At 37.9% G+C, this 14,465-nt stretch overlaps 1 protein-coding gene across 6 annotated transcripts in view; it reads left to right on the forward strand.

The window, feature by feature from the left end:
• Positions 1–14,465, forward strand: part of LOC133541238 (zinc finger protein 771-like) — a 52,640-nt gene that overhangs the window by 10,667 nt on the left and 27,508 nt on the right. For 3 of the 6 annotated variants that reach the window (XM_061884493.1, XM_061884494.1, XM_061884495.1), the window contains one exon: positions 4,424–4,643. The exons of the other annotated variants lie outside the window; for them this stretch is intronic. In XM_061884493.1, the coding sequence (XP_061740477.1) occupies positions 4,481–4,643 (163 nt within the window). In that variant the 5' untranslated portion in view covers positions 4,424–4,480. The remainder of the gene's footprint in view (positions 1–4,423; positions 4,644–14,465) is intronic. 6 annotated transcript variants of the gene reach the window in all.

The following is a 14,465-nucleotide window of genomic DNA, read 5'->3' on the forward strand; positions in this document are numbered from 1 at the left end:
TGAAGGACTGAAGCTCTACATAAAACAAGAATGGGAAAGAATTCCACTTTCAAAACTTCAACAATTAGTTTCTTCAGTTCCCAAACGTTTATTGAGTGTTGTTAAAAGAAAAGATGATGTAACACAGTGGTGAACATGCCCTTTCCCAACTACTTTGGCACGTGTTGCAGTCATAAAATTCCACATATGTGGTCCTCTCCAAGGTTCTCATAGTCATCATTGTCACTGGCGTCCCACTGGGTGTGAGTTTTCCTTGCCCTTATGTGGGTTCTTCCGAAAAGATGTCGTAGTCCTCGTGGTTTGTACAGTCCTTTGAGACATTTGTGATTTAGGACTGTATAAATAAACATCGATTGATGACATCTAACACAATTTCCCCACTCATATGGAAACGGGGTTTGTAATATATGTTATATATTATTTTTTATTATTATTGTTTATTGTGAGCAAACAGTGGTGCTGAATTTCACCCAGGGATCAATAAAGAACTTTCTATTCTATTCTATTCTATTCATGTCCGAACAGAGAAACTTTTTTTTTGCAAATAATCATGAATTTAGAATTTAATTGCAGCAACACATCACAAAAAAGTTATCCCAGGGGCATTTTTACCACTGTGTTTCTTTTAACAACACTCAGTAAACGTTTGGGAACTGATAAGACCAATTTTTGAAGCTTTTCAGGTGGAATTCTTTCCCATTCTTGCTTGATGTACAGCTTAAGTCGTTCAACAGTCCGGGGTCTCTGTTGTGGTATTTCAGGCTTCATAATGCACCACATATTTTCAATGGGAGACAGGTCTGGACTACAGGCAGGCCAGTCTAGTACCCACACTATTTTACTAAGAAGCCACGCTGTTGTAGCACGTGGTGTGGCATTGTCTTGCTGAAATAAGCAGGGGCGTCCATCATAACGTTGCTTGGATGACAAAATATGTTGCTCCAAAACCTGTATGGACCTTTCAGCATTTATTGTGCCTTCACAGATGTGTAAGTTACCCATGCCTTGGGCACTAATACACCCCCATACCATCACACATGCTGGCTTTTCAACTTTGCGAAACAGTCTGGATGGTTCTTTTCTTCTTTGGTCCGAAAGACACAAAATCCACAGTTTTCAAAAACAATTTGAAAGGGGGACTCGTCAGAATACAGACCACTTTTCCACTTTGCATCAGTCCATCTTGGATGAGTTCGGGCCCAGGGAAGCTGGCAACGTTTCTGGGTGTTGTTGATGAATGACTTTCGCTTTGCATAGTAGAGTTTTAACTTGCACTTACAGATTTAGCGACTAACTGTAGTCACTGACAGTGTTTTTTTAAAGTGTTCCTGAGCCCATGTGGTGATATCCTTTACACACTGGTGTAGGTTTTTGATGCAGTACCGCCTGACGGATAATAAGTCGGTAATATCATGGCTTACGTGCAGTGATTTCTCCAGATTCTCTGAACCTTTTGATGATATTACCGACTGTAGATGGTGAAATCCATTAATTCCTTGTAATAGCTCGTTGAGAAATGTTGTTCTTATGCTGGTCGACAATTTGCTCACACATTTTTTACAAAGTGGTGACCCTCGCTCCATCCTTGTTTGTGAATGAGTGAGCATTTCATGGAAGCTGCTTTTATAGCCAATCATGGCACCCACCTGTTCCCAATTAGCCTGCACACCTGTGGGATGTTCCACATAAGTGTTTGATGAGCGTTCCTCAACTTTATCAGTCTTTATTGCCACTCGTGCCAGCTTTTTTGAAACATGTTGCAGGCATCAAATTTCAAAAGAGCTAATATTTACAAAAAATAACGTTTTCAAGTTTGAACATTAAATATCTTGTTTTTGCAGTCTATTCAATTGAATATAAGTTGAAAAGGATTTGCAAATAATTGTATTCTGTTTATATTTACCATTTACACAGCGTGCCAACTTCACTGTTTTGGGTTTTGTAGAATGTATAACCATTGAAATATGTCAGGAAATAAGCAAAAATATAGTAATCAGTTGTATATATAGATCACTTAAGTCAAGTATATAAAAATTTGAAGATTGGATCAATGCAAATTACATGGACAATGGTCAAAAAATAATGTTCTTATGTGGTGACTTTAATATTGACTTTTTGAACCCTAACCAACAAAAGTCCATTGATGACTGTGTAACATCTGTTTGTATCCTAAAATCACAAAGCCAAGCAGAATCACAGGACACTGAGCCACGCTTATTGATTATATTTTTACCAATGATTTAGATAACAACACTACAAGTGGTCTACTTATAACCTACATTAGTGATCATCAATATATGATGGAAACTACAAGAAGAAGAACATGGAAGACAAAGAGACATTTTGAAGACTCGGCACAGAGAAGAGAATGATTGCTTTAAAAATGAGCTGGAAAAGCAAAATTGGGACAATGTGTCCAATGACAATGATGTTGAAGAATATCAATATTTTTTTAAACACGTTCATAAAACTTTGACAAACATTGTCCATGGAAACTACTCAGTAGAAAGCAGGGTGAGAAGAATCTATAATGGATGACAAAAAGATAAAAACATGCTTGTATTACGAATACATTATAGTTTGTGGAAAATGTATAACACAAATAGCTACAGAGGCAGAAAATAAGTTCAAAAAGTATCAAAACAAGCTAACTAGCATACTACGAACATGTAGAACATAAAATTACAGTCAATTATTAGACAGAAACATAAACAATATGAGAACAACAAGAGGCATCCTCAATAGAATTATTAAAAAAGGCACTAAGAAGGGGCGGTTTAGCTCGGTTGGTAGAGCGGCCGTGCCAGCAACTTGAGGGTTGCAGGTTCGATTCCCGCATCCGCCATCCTAGTCACTGCCGTTGTGTCCTTGGGCAGGACACTTTGCCCACCTGCTCCCAGTGCCACCCACACTGGTTTGAATGTAACTTAGATATTGGGTTTCACTATGTAAAGCGCTTTGAGTCACTAGAGAAAAAGCGCTATATAAATATAATTCACTTCACTTCACTTCACTCATACTTCTCAGACAGAAACAAAAATAATGACAACATGAAGAAAGTGGTTGAAAGCATCAATAATTATTTTGTAAATACTGGACCAAAATTGGAGGAAAGGATTCCAGACCCAGTTTCAAGTGAGGACTATAACGACACTTGGGCTGCGAATCTTTGGGTGTCCCCCGATTCCATTCAATATCGATTTTTGGGGTCGCGATTAGATTACAAATCGATTTTTTCGATTCAACGCGATTCTCGATTCAAAATCAATATTTTTCCGATTCAAAAGGATTCTGTATTCATTCAGTACATAGATTTCAGCAGGATCTACCCCAGTCTGCTGACATGCTAGCAGAGTAGTAGATTTTATTTAAAAAAGCTTTTATATATGGTTAGAGTGTCTTCCCTGAGATGGGTAGGTTGGGAGTTCAAACCCGGGCCGAGTCATACCAAAGACTATAAAAATGGGAGCCATTACCTCCCTGCTTGGCACTCAGCATCAAGGGTTGGAATTGGGGGTTAGATCACCATAAATGATTCCCGGGCGCGGCACCGCTGCTGCTCACTGCTCCCCTCACCTCCCCGGGGGTGAGCAAGGGTGATGGGTCAAATGCAGAGGACAAATTTCGCCATGCCTAGTGTGTGTGTGACAATCATTGGTACTTTAACTTTAACTTTATAATTGTAAAGGACAATGTTTTATCAACTGGTTGCAATAATGTAAATTTGTTTTAACTATTAAAGGAACCAAAAATATGACTTATTTTATCTTTGTGAAAACATTGGACACAGTGTGTTGTCAAGCTTATGAGATGCCATGCAAGTGTAAGCCACTGTGACACTATTGTTCTTTTTTTATTTTTTTGTAAATGTCTAATGATATTGTCAATGAGACATCATCATTAGACATAAAACAGCACATGGTAAAACATGTTTTGGTACAAGTTCCTTTTGGCCCAGCAGACGAAATGACCACCAAAATGTATTTTGCATAATGACAAAAACATACCATAAATGTTTTTTAAGTGATTTTGGAATTAGTTTTTTTTTTTAATTTCCTTGATATTGAAGTTATGGTAATGAAAAAGTCATTATAATATTATGGTTAAGTTTAGAGATAAAGAGTAGGTGTAATAGACAGAATAAAATGTTTACACACTTTACATCAGTGAAGTCAAGAATGCCTCAATCAATGCTGCCTCGTACTTTTAAAAACTTTTCAAATTGCCCCTCATCAAATTTCCAAGTCTGTTTTTGTACTCACTGTACCACTTTTGAATTATTTTTTAGGAATCGAGTAGGTATTTCCTGTGTTTTTATTGGTTGTTTTGCTACACAGGTTCAGAACACAAATAATGTAAATGTGTTAAAAGTGTCAGTCCAAAACTATTTATATTCTCTCTTATATACTTATTTACCCAACAGACGTCCAGCAGCCCCCCCCACATTAAAGAGGAAGAGGAGGATCCACAGCCCCCCCACATGAAAGAGGAAGAGGAGGAAGTGTGGATGAGTCAGGAGGGAGAGTGTCTTCTAGGGCAGGAGGAGGCTGATGTCAGCAAGTTTCCACTGACTGTTGTCTCTGTGAAGACTGAAGAGCATGAAGACAAAGCAGCTGAGTCCTCACAGCTTCATCACAGTCCAAGTAAGCACATCATTTTATTCTCAGGGCATTCAATCCATCACAACTGGACTCTTCACTTTCTCTTACAAGACCTTTGTCCTCTCTAAAGATGCGCGGATTGCGGACACAATCGCGGAGTCTGCGGATAAACCGCGGGTCGGGCGGTTGACATGAGAAAAAAATTGATTTCAAATAGATTCGGGCGGGTGGCGGTTGAACCAATTCGGAAATATATATACATACATAGTTAAATGTTGTTACCCACATACGAAAAAGGAGCAGCACTCTTTGAAACAGTCAGTTGTTCATCAGGCACAGCAGCACAAAAAAACACAACACAGCAGAAGAAGAAGAAAAACAGAAAAAGACAAGTGGCGCAAGTGAGCGCTCCTTCAGCACAGCAGGCCACATTTTAGAGGCCAGGCGCTCTCGCCTGAATCCTGGCTCTGCAGATGACATTTTATTCCTGCATAGTGCTAACAAACACAAAAGTAAGTAGACATACGCTTGGATATGTTAAAGCAGGGGCGCTCACACTTTTTCTGCAGGCCAGCTACTTTTCAATTGACCAAGTCGAGGAGATCTACCTCATTCCTATTTATAATTTATATTTATTTATTTATGAAAGAGACATTTTTGTTAACAAGTTAATGGTGTTTAATGATAATACAAGCATGTTTAACACACATAGATTCCTTTCTTTCATGAAGACAAGAATATAAGTTGGTGTATTACCTGATTCTGATGACTTGCATTGATTGGAATCAGACAGTGGTGCTGATAACGTCCGCATTTTCAAATGGAGGGAAAAAAAAGTCCTCCTTTCTGTCCAATACCACATGAAAGTGGTTGGATTTGGCATCTCATTTGTCCAACTTGCATACTCGTTTTTAAACACTTTGTTATGAGAGTAGCATATGTGTGTGGCCCTTTAATGTCTGGCAGCAGGTGAGTGACGTCAGTGAGAGTGCGGGTGGGCAAGCAAGTGAGAAAGCGGTCGCTGAGGGCGGGGGAGAAATACATTGGCATCAAACTCCGTAGCTTGCTAGCTTGTGCACGCTAGCTTTCTGAGACTCTTATTTTGTTAGCACAGGCAGGATGAAACAGGTCTTTTATGGTGAAGACAGGAACTGTGCTGTCGGTCTTTAGAGTTTTGACAGTAGGTACGGAGTCTCTAGAAATAAAATGTGTTTCTCTGCGTCCGCCCTGTTAGTGATTTTTTTCTTAAATATGAGCTCGCAGCAGCCAGCGTCATCTCACAAGATCCTCGGGTGCCGAGAATGTCAAACAACTGACGAAAGTGAAGTCTTGGTATGATTGATGATTGTATATTTTTTAATGCCTGGCTTGAGATGGACTGACACACCCTCCGAGATCGACGTAATGCCCACCCCCGCGTTAAAGGAATTAGTCTACGTTACCTATACCAAAAAAGCCCATGTCCAACCCATTTTGAGTTCGGTCAGCTGAATAATTTTGATGGTTAGGTGTTGTTTGGGCGCACTACAATGCAAAGGAATTAAGGCAATTGCGTTGTTTATTGTTTTTTTATTATTTATTTGTGATATACTACAGTGTGTTAATTATTTGGCCTCGCTTTCCAGTGAAGCACATCTCCGATTGGCTACAATGTCATTAAGACTATTTAGCCTGCTTTGTTTGTCGCGACCGTCTAATTTCATTATAATTCAAGTTTGATGATAAAGTGCAGTCTGATGGGTTTGATTTAACCCCCTTCAGCTATTTGCCTTGGCCAATAAGTTGCAGGTAATTTATTATTATTATTTATTCAATGTATTTTTGTTTCAATAGGGATGACACATATGTGATTATATAATTTGAGTTTGTGCGCGTGATTGACAGCCTAAGGCTTATGAGGCACATTTTTTATTTAGTTTTTTATTTCAACTTAAAAACTTATGAGCCTATGTCTATGCCTACAACATAGGCGATGTGTTTATCTTTATTTTCCTGCCTGTCGTTGACTATGGAGATTGTCTGATATTTTGTCATGGCTGCAGATTAATCAATAAAAGTTCATCTTTGTCACAACATTGTTCACAGTTTCACTGTGCACCCCGCCCTCGTCCCTATTTCAGCATTATAACGTTAACAAGTTAATATTCTTTGAAATAAATTCAGAATTTTTTTTTTTTTACCAAACGAAAATATAAGCCTAGTCTTTCTAAAACATTTTTTTAACTTCTTAAAAGCATCGTTCTGCTTGCTGCAACTGCGCACACAAAGTTTGAGTTACATACTCCTGATCTGAGGTCATTGGCAACAATAGTCAACACTTTCTTAATGGAAATGACAATAATATTATAATAATGATAAGTAATATTATCACGCATTAATATCTCTTAGCCACTAAAGCGTGGCCAAGAGTTATTAATGCCTGACGCGCATTGAATGTCTACTGCTGCATTGGATCAGTCTCCTTTCTTTAACAGGCAAAAGCTTTCTGGCTTCACTAATGCCTTGCATCGTCTATATTAGATATATATCAACAGGCGGGTGGCGGGCGCGTGTGGTTTTTATTAAATGTTGGTTCGGGTGGCTGGCGGGTGGATGAGGACATCACACATGCATGCATACAACATGATACATCACACATGCATGCATACAACATGATACATCACACATGCATGCATACAACATGATACATCACACATGCATGCATACAACATGATACATCACACATGCATGCATACAACATGATACATCACACATACATGCATACAACATGATACATCACACATACAACATGATACATCACACATGCATGCATACAACATGATACATCACACATGCATGCATACAACATGATACATCACACATGCATGCATACAACATGATACATCACACATGCATGCATACAACATGATACATCACACATGCATGCATACAACATGATACATCACACATGCATGCATACAACATGATACATCACACATGCATGCATACAACATGATACATCACACATGCATGCATACAACATGATACATCACACATGCATGCATACAACATGATACATCACACATGCATGCATACAACATGATACATCACACATGCATGCATACAACATGATACATCACACATGCATGCATACAACATGATACATCACACATGCATGCATACAACATGATACATCACACATGCATGCATGCATACAACATGATACATCACACATACAACGTGATACATCACACATGCGTGCATACATCATGATACATCACACATGCATGCATACAACATGATACATCACACATACAACGTGATACATCACACATGCATGCATACCACATGATACATCACACATGCGTGCATACAACATGATACATCACATATGCATGCATACAACATGATACATCACACATACAACGTGATACATCACACATGCATGCATACAACATGATACATCACACATGCGGGCATACAACATGATACATCACACATGCATGCATACAACATGATACATCACACATGCATGCATACAACATGATACATCACACATGCATGCATACATCATGATACATCACACATGCATGCATACAACATGATACATCACACATACATGCATACAACATGATACATCACACATGCATGCATACAACATGATACATCACACATGCATGCATACAACATGATACATCACACATGCATGCATACAACATGATACATCACACATGCATGCATACAACATGATACATCACACATGCATGCATACAACATGATACATCACACATGCATGCATACATCATGATACATCACACATGCATGCATACATCATGATACATCACACATGCATGCATACAACATGATACATCACACATGCATGCATACAACATGATACATCACACATGCATACAACATGATACATCACATACAACGTGATACATCACACATACAACATGATACATCACACATACAACATGATACATCACACATACAACATGATACATCACACATGCATGCATACAACATGATACATCACACATACAACATGATACATCACACATACAACATGATACATCACACATACAACATGATACATCACACATGCATGCATACAACATGATACATCACACATACAACATGATACATCACACATACAACATGATACATCACACATACAACATGATACATCACACATGCATGCATACAACATGATACATCACACATACAACATGATACATCACACATGCATGCATACAACATGATACATCACACATACAACATGATACATCACACATGCATGCATACAACATGATACATCACACATACAACATGATACATCACACATACAACATGATACATCACACATACAACATGATACATCACACATGCATGCATACAACATGATACTTCACACATACAACATGATACATCACACATACAACATGATACATCACACATACAACATGACACATCACAATTTGCAGTTTGTCTTTTCAACATGTTGTAAAAGGAGTAGGAAGAAGCAGAGTTTATTTAATCCTACCCCTTTTCTTTTACATAACGGTTGCTAAAACTTTTGTTCACTTCCAGTTCTCAATTTATTGACAATATACTCCATAAGTAATCACAATGAAAATAAATAATAATAATTCTCTGTGAAGTAAGTTACATTTCATATGGTGAGATGAGTAAGAGCATCTAGAAAATGAATGGATGGATGAAATAAATTCAGAAAGTTTATTATCATGGTTCTTCTTCTTTCTATTTTGTAAACACTTGAAGTCTGAAGAGTTTCTTGAAGTGGATCATATTAGTACATTGTTTAATTGTTTTGCTTAATCCATTCCATCATTTAATTCCACATCCTGATATACTGAAGGTCTGAAGTGTTGTACGTGCGTACAAATGTTTTCAATTACATTTTTCAAGAAGATTATATTTCTCCCCTTTTGTTGACAATAATTTTTGTACATTCTTGGCTAGCAGGTTATAGTTTACTTTGTGTATAGTTTTAGTTGTTTGCAAATTCACTATGTTGTGGAATTTCAGTATTTTTGATTGAATAAATAAAGGGTTTGAATGTTCTCTATATCCAACATGATGTATTATTATAACTGATCTTTTTTGTAACACAGTTAATGAATGAAGTGTACTTTTGTAGTTATTTCCCCATTTTTCTGCACAACAACTCAGATATGTAACACTAGTGAGGAGTAGAGAATATGAAGGGATTTTTGGTCCAGAACATATTTTGCTTTATTCATTATTGACGTGTTTCTTGCTACTTTATGTTGTATATTTTTTATGTGAGATTTCCAGTGCATTTTATCATCAATCATTATACCTACAAATTTAGTTTCATTTACTCTTTCAATTTCTATTCCGTCTATTTGTAATTGTGTTTGACTTTCTCTTCTATTGTTACCAAATAGCATTATTTTAGTTTTACTAAGATTCAAAGATAGTCTGTTTTTTTTAAACCATATTTTTAATTTAATAATTTATTCTGTTATTATTTGTACTATCTTCTGTGTGTTCTCTCCTGAACAAAACACTATTGTATCATCCGCAAATAATACTAACTTTAAATCTTTTGTAACTTTACAAATTTCATTTATACAAAGATTGAACCATTTTGGTCCTAGTATTGATCCCTGAGGTACACCACAGGATATATTTAGTGTTGTAGAAGTGTGTTTGTCCAGCTTCACGTATTGTTTCCTGTTGGTCAAATAACTTCTTATCCAGTTTAAGACCAGCCCTCTGATGCCATACTATTCTTGTTTTTTGATTAAAATATTGTGATTAATTGTGTCAAATGCTTTAGTTAGATCCATAAACACTGCTGCCGCATATTTTTTACTATCTATTGCATTGGTAATTTCTTCTGTCATTTCAATTACAGCCATCGAAGTTGAAATATTAGCTCTGTATCCATATTGGTTCTCATCTAATATTCTATGTTGGTTTGTTGAACTCTAATCTGTTGTTGGACAGTTTTTCAATGATTTAAAAAAATTGTGGAAGTAAAGAAACAGGTCTATAATTTGTAAATTGGTGTTTGTCTACAGTCTTATAAATTGGTGCAACTTTAGCTATTTTCATTTTGTTTTTGAATTTCCCTGTTTGAGATGACAGGTATTTTTACGCTGCTTTTGCAGTGTAGCGTGTAGTGTAGCTAGCTACAATTCTCTGAGATAGCTTAGCTACATTTAATGGAGAGTAACTTGTAGCTTAGCTTACTACATTTTCCAGGTTGCCTGCCTATCACTGTCTATTTGGCCTAGCTCACATGTGAATAGTTTGAATACTGCAAACTTCAATACAGTAACACCTCATTTGTGTTGTATGTTCTGCAGACGTCCAGCAGGTGTCAGCAGAGAGTCATGAAGAGATTCCCTCCAAGCAGCAGGAGTGGAGCTCCAGTGTGGGACAGAAGGAGCTACAGACCCCCTCCCACATTAAAGAGGAGCAGCTTCATGATGAAGATGAAGCTCAGTCCTTACAGCTTCATCACAGTCAAAGTGAGGAGAACAGAGGGGCGGAGCTTGTAAGTCAACACATCACAGAAGCTGATGGAGAGCATTGTGAAGATATCAAGTCAGAACCAGACAGCATCTTTGCTCCACTGTCAGACATGGACCACATGATGTCAGACTCTTCTGATCACAGTGACCACATCCAAAAACCTTTGGAGAGGAAAAATGACTCTAAAGGTGATACGAGACATCACACTAACAACAAACACTTTGACTGCTCTCAATGTGGGAAGTCATTTAGATGGAAGAGTCATTTTACAAGACACATAATAATACATAATGAAGAGAAACCTTTTGCTTGCTCTGTTTGCAAGAAGAGTTTCGCCACAAAGCTTAACATGACCAGACACATGAGCACACACACTGGAGAGAAACCTTTTGCCTGCTCAGCTTGTGATAAAAGATTCAACACTCAGTATGAAGTTATAATACACATGAGAACACATACTGGAGAGAAACCTTTTACTTGCTCTGTTTGCAAGAAGAGTTTCTCCATAAAGCATCACATGACCACACACATGAGAACACATACTGGAGAGAAACATTTTGCTTGCTCATTTTGTGATAAAAGATTCAACACTAAGTTTGAAAGTATATCGCACATGAGAAGACATACTGGAGAGAAACCTTTTCTGTGTTCTGTTTGTAAGAAGAGTTTCTCCACAAAGCAAAACATGACCACACACATGAGAACACACACTGGAGAGAAACCGTTTGTGTGATAAAACACTCAGGTATCAGGTCAGTGAGCACAAGTGTGTAAGAGTCATGGAAGCTGCAGGGATTTAAAAACACTTAAACAGTGATTGTGCTAAATGTACTTAAAAACACAGCATGTTTAATATGAATGTATATTTAAATAATAAATAAATGGGTTGTACTTGTATAGCGCTTTTCTACCTTCAAGGTACTCAAAGCGCTTTGACACCACTTCCACATTTACCCATTCACACACACATTCACACACTGATGGAGGGAGCTGCCATGCAAGGCGCCAACCAGCACCCATCAGGAGCAAGGGTGAAGTGTCTTGCTCAGGACACAACGGACGTGACGAGGTTGGTTCTAGGTGGGATTTGAACCAGTGACCCTCGGGTTGCGCACGGCCACTCTCCCACTGCGCCACGCCGGTTGATGTTGTATGTAGTGCTTCTCATCTTCTACTGTTATATGTTGTCCAGAAATTACTTTTTAAGTTGTGCGCATTTATTAAATATTATATATGTAGGTACTAGTGTATTTGTTTCTCGTCTTTCAAGAAAGGACATCTTATTATTTTAATTTGGGTTTTCTTTGTCTCTTATAAATCCACACATTTTTTTCAATTGCATTTTGTTGATGTTATTGTCCAATTGAAAGAATGAATAAATAAAATTGTTAACTAAATGTGGACTTTGGTAGATGAGCAGCATTGTTGCATCATGGATGTTAACTACTGCAAAACATCAACAAAGAAGAAAAAGGCTGAAGTTAGCAACACATCACTGAACTTTAGAGCCATCGTGAGTGGACTTGCTTGTTTTTATTGCTGCATTTGTACTTATTTCACTTCACTTTTAGTCCTAAAGTCTTCTTCAAATATATTGTTGGAGGCTTCTAAGATTGATGTTTATGATGTGTGTGTAGTCTGTGGAAAGGGTTGTTGTCCCTTGTGGATCCATTTGTTCACTTGCACATACACATCTTCATCATCATCATCATCATCATCATCATCATCATCATCATCATCAGACGTTATCGGTCCACTACTGGATGAAACCTTAGCATTAATGTTTTAATATAAGTGTGACTTCATTATTTCTTGATAATCAGACTACGAATACAGATTTAAGCACTGTATTAGAGCTCCTCTTGTAGTACTCCAACTCGCTACACTGAGAAGTGGGGGCGATGGTGAGCTGGCAGATGCATGTTGCTATCATGTTTTATCAGCGAGGAAGACAGCATTTGTGTTTACTTTTTTGTCAGATCCAAGTTTTATTGCTCTGCTGAATAAATGAATCACTATGGCTGCCAATATGGAGGATTATTTATATATTTAAGAACAAATACTTTCCTTAAATGGGAACATTATCAGCAGCCCTATGCAAGTGTCAATATATACCTTGATGTTGCAGAAAAAAGACCGTATATTTTTTTAACCGATTTCCAAACTCTAAATTGGTGAATTTTGGCAAATTAAGCGCCTTTCTGTTTATCGCGCTGGAGGCGATGACGTCAGAATGTGACGTCGCCGAGGTAACACACCCGCCATATTCATTTTCACATTACAAACACCGGGTCTCAGCTCTGTTATTTTCCGTTTTTTCGACTATTTTCTGGAACCTTGGAGACATCATGCCTCGTCGGTGTGTTGTCGGAGGGTGTAACAACACTAACAGGGAGGGATTCAAGTTGCACCACTGGCCCGAAGATGCCAAAGTGTCTGCCGCCAGACCCCCATTGAATGTGCTGGAGTTTCTCCACATTTTACCGGCGATGACAGACATGGCACAGAGATGTATGGATAACCTGCGGATGCATTTGCAACGATAAAGTCAACGAAATCACAAAGGTATGTTTTGTTGATGTTAACTTATGTGCTAATCAGACATATTTGGTCGCGGCGTGACTGCCAGCTAATCGATGCTAACATGCTATTTAGGCTAGCTACATGTACATTTGAAACTATATTACATTTCCTCCCACCCACATTTAATGTGAAAAAAACACCAATCGACGGATTTAAGTTGCTCCAGTGTCACGAGATGCGAAAGTCCTGATCGTTTGGTCCGCACATTTTACCGGTGATGCTAACGCTGCTATTCGGCCATGCTATGGCCCACTTCATTAGGTACACCCATGCTATGGCCGAATAGCGTCAATAGCTATTCGTTCAATAGTTTCAGTTTCTTCTTCAACTTCATTTTCGCTATCTGCCTCCATACTCCGACCATCTGTTTAAATACATGCGTAATCTGATGAATCGCTTAAGTCGCTGAAATCCGAGTCTGAATCCGAGCTAATGTCGCTATATCTTGCTGTGCTATTCGCCATTGTTTGTTTACATTGGCAGCACTGTGTGACGTCACACTAGGAAAATAGACAGTAGCTTTGAGAGAGCGAAAATCAAGCACTTTAAAGCTTTTTTCAAGGATATTCCGGGACGGTTAAAATTTTGAAAAAAACTTCAACAAATAAAATAAGCCACTGAGAACTGATTTTTATTGGTTTTAACCCTTTTGAAATTGTGATAATGTTCCCCTTTAACAGGTAGCAAAATGACACCACAAAAAGTGAACTAGCAGCAGGACCCAGTAAATATTTTATTAATTTACCAATTAATTAACTATAAAGAGTAACA

The sequence above is a fragment of the Nerophis ophidion genome, linkage group LG23, assembly GCF_033978795.1.
Source record: "Nerophis ophidion isolate RoL-2023_Sa linkage group LG23, RoL_Noph_v1.0, whole genome shotgun sequence".
Taxonomy (NCBI): Eukaryota; Metazoa; Chordata; class Actinopteri; order Syngnathiformes; family Syngnathidae; genus Nerophis; species Nerophis ophidion.